The following is a 9,214-nucleotide window of genomic DNA, read 5'->3' on the forward strand; positions in this document are numbered from 1 at the left end:
GTCTGTCAGTCAGTCTGTCCCCATAGAAGGACTTATCCAAACCTGGTCGACCTATATATCAAATTAAAGGTCTTTTTACCAGGATCACGAAAATGGTGGTGCAAATTTTTCCCTTTTTCTTCTTCTTCTCCATCTCTCTTGGTCATTAAGAATTCTTAATCCTTCTCTTCATCCTTTCTTCCTTTCACCTCTTATCACTTCTCCTTACTCTCTTTCTTTCTCTCTTTCCCTATTAATGTAGCTAAACACCCTCTAATACTTTTTTTTATACATACCTAAACTAGGTAGTAGGTACCTATTCCTTATCTCTTTTCTTTATCCTCCTCAAGTCCTCAGTCTTTCCCTCCTCCTCCTCCTCTTCTTCTTCTCCTCCTTCCGTTTTTAATTCACCTCTTTCTCTTTTCACTTCTCTTTCCTCCCTCTCTTCACACTCTTTTTCGCGTTCTATCCGGGCTATTAAGAATTCTCCTCCTTTTACTTTTTTTCTTCGCCTCCTCCTACTCCTCTTCCTCCTTCTCCTCCTCTTCTTTCATCGCCTTTTCTCTTATCATTGACATAAACTAACACCCTCACACCTTTCACATTGTTAATGAGGAGGAGGAGGGAGTTACAAAAGGTTAACTATAAAGTTAGAAACATGTGGAGGTGATAAAATGGAGGAGGAGGAGGAGGAGGAGGAGGAGGAGGAGAAAAAGAGGTAGGGATGAAGAGGAGAAGAAGGAAAAGAAGAGGGAGAATAAAAAAATAGAAGAAAGAGAAGGGAGAGGACGAGTATAGGAAGAGAGCAGAGATGGAAGTCTGTAGAGGGAGGCAGTAGGCAAACGGAGAGAATGGAGAAGGAAAGAGGGAAGAATAAGGAAGAGGAAAAGCGGGAGAGGAGAAAGTAAAGGAGAAAGAGAAATGAGGAAGAGGAGGACACAGAGAAAGAAGAGAAGGGAGATGAGAGAAAAAGGAGAAAGGGAAGAGAAGGAAGGTTGAAGAAGAGGAAACAAGGGGAGAGAAATGATGTGGAAGGACGAAAAGGAGTGGGAGGAGAAAGAAAGGGAATGGAGGAAGAGAAAGAGAAGAGGAGGGACGAGACAGAGGGATTAAATACTCCATTAATGAACGCTAGCAGTAAACAAACTGAGAATATGGCGGGGGCGTTGTAGTGATAAGCTTTCTTCTTTTAATTTGTTCTCTAGCTAGCCTACTATTGCCTACCTCTATAGGGGGCACCCACTTTGTCTACCTCTATAGGGGGCACCCACTTTGTCTACCTCTATAGGGGGCAACCACTTTGTCTACCTCTATAGGGGGCACCCACTTTGTCTACCTCTATAGGGGGCACCCACTTTGTCTACCTCTATAGGAGATATTGATCTATAAAAAATCCTTTATCTATCTCATGTCAGATCACTATTAGAATACGGTGCAATAATCTGGTCACCGACCTCGAAAAAAGGCAAGAAATCTAGAAAAAGAAGAAGGAGAGGAAGAAGAAGAAGAAGAGGAAGAAGAAGAGGAAGAAGAAGGAGAGGAAGAAGAAGAAGTAGAAGAAGAAGACGAACAAGGAGGAGGAGGAGGAGGAGGAGAAGAAGAAGAAGAAGAAGAAAACTTTAAAGTGGAACTCTGTTTTAATTGCTTGAACTTTTTTTTTTTTTCGTACGGGATTGAAGATAAGATCAAAAGATTAGAACAACTAATTAGTTCAGAGTGTAGTGCTAGTTGCTAGTTTCAATTGTACCTTTGTTTCTACATATACGTTTAGAACTTGTACAATTTACATGCTCAAGAATTAGAACATGGATCTAACAGTTCTGTAGTGTAGAACATTGAAACATTCACTAAAATAAGAAGAGAATAAGTCTTTTAGTAATAATTTTTTTTAGTATTAATTAGTACTTGACATGGTATCCCGTTTTCAAAGTTTATTGAAACATTCTTTTAGAGACTTAGACGAAGACAAAAAGAACTTCAATCCAAAAGCACAGAGGATTTAATTTTACATATGAAATTTACATTTTACCATTATTTAAAGTTTTCCCAAGAAAATAAGAATGATGGGTAAGTATGTATGTGGATTTCACAGGTAGGACGTAGGTAGATACTAAATCAATGGAATTTAGCTATTGAGCTATAAAATGGAATTCATACATTGAAATTGCATTGAATTGAGTGCATAGGTATATTTGAAATTCTTCACGTAGAAACATACATAGAAACATATTTAAGCATTAAAGTATCGAACTATACCTACCTACATAGGGTAAGTGTACCAAACTTAAGAATGATATAATGTATGTGGATTTCACACGTAGGACGTAGGTACTATATCAATGGAATTTAGCTATTGAGCTACAAAATGGAATTCATACATTGAAATTGCATTGAGTTGAGTGCATAATATTTGAAATATTCTTCACGTAGAAACATACATAGAAACATATTTAAGCATTAAAGTATCGAACTATACCTACCTACATAGGGTAAGTGTAGGTACCAAACTACCAAATATCGGTACATGTAAAAAACGTGCCATTTTTTGGCCATTTAGTGAGTCCAACTCCATAAGTAGGTAATGTCTCCAAACTACCAAATATCGGTACATGTAAAAAACGTGCCATTTTTTGGCCATTTAGTGAGTCCAACTCCATAAGTAGGTAATGTCTAATGTACTCTACCAATACCAACATCTTCAAGATCCAACGTTATTACCTAATAGATAGCATTATTTTACCTTTTTTTTAATAACCTTTTTCGGGAATTCCCGTAAATAAATGTTAAAAAAAATGGATCTTGATAATGTTTTGTACAGTACAGACTTATGGGGAGTTCATTCACTGAGGGGCCAATAACCAGCACTTCTTGTTTTACATCTTAGGTCAATAACTGGTCCACTTTCCCTATCTCCACAAAACAATTAAGACGATTTTTATTATTGAAGATTCTAAAAACATGCATTCAACATTAATCGGTTTTTATTGAGAAGACGTGAATAAACTTTAATTGAATTCAACAGTATTTAATTGAATTGGAATTATTTAATTGGATATTTTGTACATATATTTATAAATTATGTACATAGGTAGATAAATAAATATGCACATATAGGTAGATACTGGGTACCTATGTAAGATGTGTGTGTGTGTGTGTGTGTGTTTTTTTTTTTTTTTTTTCAAGTTAGGTTTTACAGAAAGAACACAAGGGTTTATGATAATGAGTTGATGACTCATCTATTGAACCCGCTCAGTTCTGGGACCAAAAATGGACCCGCTCAGCTCTGAGACCCCAAATTTTAAGGAACGACGTGCCTTGATCTTGTTATTTTTCAAATTTCACACATACACATACAGTCACGAGCAAAACATTGGGACGAGCTGACTTTGGCCCTCTTTTCAATATTAACAATTTTGCAGTTACAAATCGAGCCAGCTAGACAACCAAAGGCAGTAGGTACATGTGTGTGTTTTGAAAACAAGAACGACAACAACCAAATACCTACATGTATTAATTTGGTAGCAGCAACATAAAAGAAAAAGAAAGAAGAAGAAGAAGAAGAAAAATAAAACCTGCCAAGACATTCATATAATTATTATGGTTGTCAGAGTAAAGGAATGAACATTTCGAAATGCACATTTTGTTCCGAATTTTTGGCTCAGAGATTTTTTCCCCCAAGTGAAACTGAACTTTTGCCTAGAGGATTTATATGCAGTCCATCCTGTAATATTTTCAAATTTTCGTGTTGCAGATGTACCTATAATATAGTGTTGTAATACAATTATAATAGTATTACATGTTACATTATAATAATGACACAATAGAGATGTATTAGGTATGTGCAATGTACATACATAGGTATCATGTATCTACCTTCCTATATCTATGGTACCTAGCATCTATTGTTATGACTTGTAATACGAGAGTATAATATATTATATCTACATCTCTGTTATCTGTTAGTGGTTAATTAGGCCCTTTAAAGTTTAAAGGTACTGTCAGGCCCAAAATCAGATTTTTTTCTGTCAAATTTTACTTGTGTAAATGTGTAGCTATATTTACTACAAGCGAAGGATGTGTAGCTATATTTGCTACAAGCGAAGGGTAATTTAACCAGCAGAAAATCCCACTCTGAGGCTTAAATGCAGAGGCAAACAGCCCTATAGGGTCGGGTTTAAGCTTATACGAACCTACTAGGAAGGTTCGTTATTGAATGGAATGGTTCCTTATTGTGGGGTTGAGTGGACTGGAACACATCACATGGAGTATGCCTGAAGCATACTCCATTTGCCATGGGTCTAGGTTTTCCTTGCCTTTGAGATCAATTTAATTTGAAGAATTAGGTACAAAATATTGGTAATTTCATAGGTAATGCCCTTTAAAGCTTAAAGGTACTGTCAGGCCCAAAATCAGATTTTTTTCTGTCAAATTTTACTTGTGTAAATGTGTAGCTATATTTACTACAAGCGAAGGGTAATTTAACGAGCAAAAACCCCACTCTGAGGCTTAAATGTAGAGGCAAACAGCCCTATAGGGTCGGGTTTAGGTTATACGAACCTACTAGGAAGGTTCGTTATTGAATGGAATGGTTCCTTATTGTGGGGTTGAGTGGACTGGAACACATCACATGGAGTATGCCTGAAGCATACTCCATTTGCCATGGGTCTAGGTTTTCCTTGCCTTTGAGATCAATTTAATTTGAAGAATTAGGTACAAAATATTGGTAATTTCATAGGTAATGTACGAGTGATGTCTAACAGAGAGTAGTTTTGGCATCTCCACTAATCACAACATTAGGTAGTGGATGAAACCAAACTATCAGACTGATTTGGATTGGATATTATAGGTAGTTTTATTTTTGTTTATTTATTATTTGTTCCATCCATACCTAGTTGAAAATAAAAAAATGTGGGAAGGAAGAAGACGAACAAGGAGAGGAAGAAGGAAGAGAAGAAGAAGAAGAAAGAAGGAGGAGAAGAAGAAGAAGTACAAGGAGAGGAAGAAGGAAGAGAAGAAGAAGAAAAAGAACAAGGAGAGGAAGAAGAAGACGAAGAAAGAGAGGAAGAAGAAGAAGAAGAGGGAGAGAAAGAAGAAGAAGAAGGGGAGAAAGAAGAAGATGAAAAAGAAGAAGGAGAGGAAGAAGAAGAAGAAGAGGAAGAAGAAGAGGAAGAAGGAGAGGAAGAAGAAGGAGAGGAAGAAGAAGGAGAGGAAGAAGAAGAAGTAGAAGAAGAAGACGAACAAGGAGGAGGAGGAGGAGGAGGAGGAGGAGAAGAAGAAGAAGAAGAAGAAAAGTTAAAAGTGGAACTCTGTTTTAATTGCTTGAACTTTTTTTTTTCGTACGGGATTGAAGATAAGATCAAAAGATTAGAATAACTAATTAGTTCAGAGTGTAGTGCTAGTTACTAGTTTCAATTGTACCTTTGTTTCTACATTATACGTTTAGAACTTGTACAAATTACATGCTCAAGAATTAGAACATGGATCTAATAGTTCTGTACCTAGTGTAGAACATTTTTTTTTTTTATATATATATTTTTTTAAGAGGTTTGACAGAGGGAAAGAGAAAGAGAAGAGGAGGATCGTCCCGAAATCGAAGAGAGAAGGAAGACAGGATAGGAGAAAGCCAGCCGTTCCGAGAACGAACATTATCCCATCAGGATAAAATCCGCCCCGGGCGGAAAATACTAACAAACCCAAGCGGCCATAGCACAGGCATTACCAAGAGTCAGACGCCTCCCTACCAACTAATCTAACTCAGGCCTGGCAATGGTGTAAGAACATTGAATACATATCTTTAGAGCGTAGAAGACACGAAAAGAACTTCAATCAAAAGCACCAGAGTGCTTTAATGATTGTATTACATACTGACAAATTTAATTTTACCATTTAAGAGTTTTACAGAATAAGGCGTGAACCCACCAAAGAATCCTTGTTAGTAATTGCAATTACCATAATTGCGTGTAGACAGAAAAAAAAAAAAAAAAAAAAAAAAAAAAAAAACTAATAAAGAATGATATATGTATGTGGATTTCATAGGTAGGACGTAGGTACTAAATCAATGGAATTTAGCTATTGAGCTACAAATGGAATTCATACATTGAAATTGCATTGAATTGAGTGCATAGGTATATTTGAAATTCTTCACGTAGAAACATACATAGAAACATATTTAAGCATTAAAGTATCGAACTATACCTACCTACATAGGGTAAGTGTACCAAACTACCAAATATCGGTACATGTAAAAAACGTGCCATTTTTTGGCCATTTAGTGAGTCCAACTCCATAAGTAGGTAATGTCTAATGTACTCTACCAATACCAACATCTTCAAGATCCAACGTTATTACCTAATAGATAGCATTATTTTACCTTTTTTTTAATAACCTTTTTCGGGAATTCCCGTAAATAAATGTTAAAAAAAATGGATCTTGATAATGTTTTGTACAGTACAGACTTCTCGGGAGTTCATTCACTGAGGGGCCAATAACTAGCACTTCTTGTTTTACAATTTACATCTTAGGTCACTAACTGGTCCACTTACCCTATCTCCACAAAACAATTAAGACGATTTTTATTATTGAAGATTCTAAAAACATGCATTCAACATTAATCGGGTTTTATTGAGAAGACGTTAATAAACTTTAATTGAATTCAACAGTATTTAATTGAATTGGAATTATTTAATTGGATATTTTATATATTTATAAATTATGTACATAGGTAGATAAATAAATATGCACATATAGGTAGATACTAGGTACCTATGTAAAATGTGTGTGTGTGTGTTTTTTTTTAAGTTAGGTAGGTATTTGTTTGTTTCCTGACTTGTTGGATGAATGCCAGGTTTTAATTCTTCCAGATGTGAATATTGAAGTCGGTAGCAATATAATGTACATACACATACACATACACATACACATACAGTCACGAGCAAAACATTGGGACGAGCTGACTTTGGCCCTCTTTTCAATATTAACAATTTTGCAGTTACAAATCGAGCCAGCTAGACAACCAAAGGCAGAAGGTACATGTGTGTTTTGAAAACAAGAACGACAACAACCATATGCCTACATGTATTAATTTGGTAGCAGCAACATAAAAGAAAAAGAAAGAAGAAGAAAAATAAAATCTGCCAAGACATTCATATAATTATTATGGTTGTCAGAGTAAAGGAATGAACATTTCGAAATGCACATTTTGTTCCGAATTTTTGGCTCTCAAGTGTATATTTGTAAAAGAAGAAGAAGAAGAAGAAGAAGAAGAAGAAGAAGAAGAAGAAGAAGAAGAAGAAGAAGAAGAAGAAGAAGAAGAAGTCTACTCCCTGTTTAAGATTCCCTAGCCTTAACGCACCCTATATGGGTCTGATTTTCTAGAAACCAATATGGCGTCATCTCCAAGCTCCTATTCAATGGAAAATATCAAATAATAAAATAGAGTTTTAAAATTGTGGGCTTAGCAGAATATTATGATTATGTTTTAATTATTGTTCATTTTAATTGGTTAATTATACCTAAAACGTTTAAAAATACCCTACATCAGCATGTGTGTGTTAAACGCCCGAAACTAATAAGCGACCGAACGAAGTGAATTGTGAATTTTAAATTATTTAATATAAAGGGATTTGGTGGGTATTATACTAGGCTTGTACTCCAGAGGTCCCGGGATCGAAGTTTTTCTGCTTGGAGTTCGGGGTGCACTCAGTCTCGTGAGGACAATTGAGTAGCTACTTTAATTGAGTAGCAACCAGTGGAGGCATTACCAGAATAAATAGAATTTTTAAAGAAATGACTTTTTGAAGGAATTTTGAGTCAGGGAACTGTAACTGCTAAGGTCTTATCGTCCCGAAATCGAAGAGAGAAGGAAGACAGGATAGGAGAAAACCAGCTTGTGAAAAAGTTTTACACAAATTAAATGGAGAGAGAAAGAAAGAGAGAGAGAGAGAGAGAGAGAGAGAGAGAGAGAGAGAGAGAGAGAGAGAGAGAGACCATAACTCGTGGGAAATGAGTTCCTTGGGAGTAATTCCTCGAGACAGACAATCGGCTGGATTCTCCGTCCCCTTGACATGAAACCACTTATCTTTACTCACCAACTCTTGAATCTTGCTGACACGATTAGCCACGAACGTCTTCCATCTGAGTGGCGGGCTTGATATCCAGTACAGGGCAACTTGACTGTCACTGAAGCAGACGAGTTGGTCGATTTCATATCTGGACTTGAACACGCTGAGCACGGAATCGATCAACTTTGCTAGAAGTAAAGCAGAGCATAATTCAAGTCGAGGAATGGTAACATATTTGACAGGGGCTATCTTGGATTTTGCACAGATCAAATGTGTGAAAATAGCTCCCCCCGTGTCAACATGTACATACACGCAGGCACCCATTGCGGCGGAACTTGCATCGCAAAATCCGATCAGCTTGACTGTCGAATTCTTAACAATAGATAAATGACGCGAAATCTTGAAGTCTTGCAATAGTGGCAGTTCTTGCACAAACCTTGTCCACTTTTGACAAATAGAGTTAGGTAGGGCTTCGTCCCAGTCTATCTTTAGACACCATAACTCCTTGATTATAAGTTTGGCATAAGTAATAACTGGACTAATGAGTCCCAGGACATCGAATATTTTGGCAACTGTGCTCAAAATACCACGTTTGGAACAAACAATGTCTTCAAGTTTGACATTGAATGCGAAACAATCTTCGGCAGAGTTCCACTGAACTCCAAGAACTTTCATGTAAGACTCTGAGTCCCACTGTACGCATTCAACTACTTCTTGCGCCTCGCTCACACTGGTGAGTATGTCGATATTATTGCTTGCTAATTTGGTCAGTTCAAAGCCCCCGCCTCGTAGGAGAGACACTAGCTGAGTAATCGTACTTACAGCTTTATCCTTGTCTAGATAACTAGTAAGATAGTCATCCATATAGAAGTGACCTTTCAACTCCTTAGCTGCTACAGGGTACCTTGACTCGTCGTCTGATGCTAGCTGTATCAGCACCCTCTGAGCCAGGAATGGACTGGGCTTTGCGCCGAACACCAAACGTTCCATCTCAAAGCACTGGACAGGTTTGTCAGGGGATTCTCTCCATAGAAATCGCTGGTATTTCCTGTCACCTTCTTGAATGACGATCTGGAGGAACATCTTTCTGATATCTCCTGTGCAGGCGAATGGAAAAAGACGGAAATTAATAAGCAAGCTAAATAGGCTCTTATACAGTGTAGGCCCAGTGTGCA

At 37.0% G+C, this 9,214-nt stretch overlaps 1 protein-coding gene across 1 annotated transcript in view; it reads right to left on the reverse strand.

Moving 5' to 3' along the window:
• The window catches only part of LOC103519509, a gene marked incomplete at its 3' end in the record, with an annotated part of 14,782 nt that extends 5,660 nt beyond the window's left edge, over positions 1-9,122 (reverse strand). Inside the window, exon 1 of the mRNA XM_008484596.1 lies at positions 8,067-9,122. Coding sequence (XP_008482818.1) covers positions 8,067-9,122 — 1,056 coding nt within the window. The remainder of the gene's footprint in view (positions 1-8,066) is intronic.
• Positions 9,123-9,214: the final 92 nt, after the last annotated feature.

Source organism: Diaphorina citri, unplaced genomic scaffold (genome assembly GCF_000475195.1).
Source record: "Diaphorina citri unplaced genomic scaffold, Diaci psyllid genome assembly version 1.1 scaffold2764, whole genome shotgun sequence".
Taxonomy (NCBI): Eukaryota; Metazoa; Arthropoda; class Insecta; order Hemiptera; family Psyllidae; genus Diaphorina; species Diaphorina citri.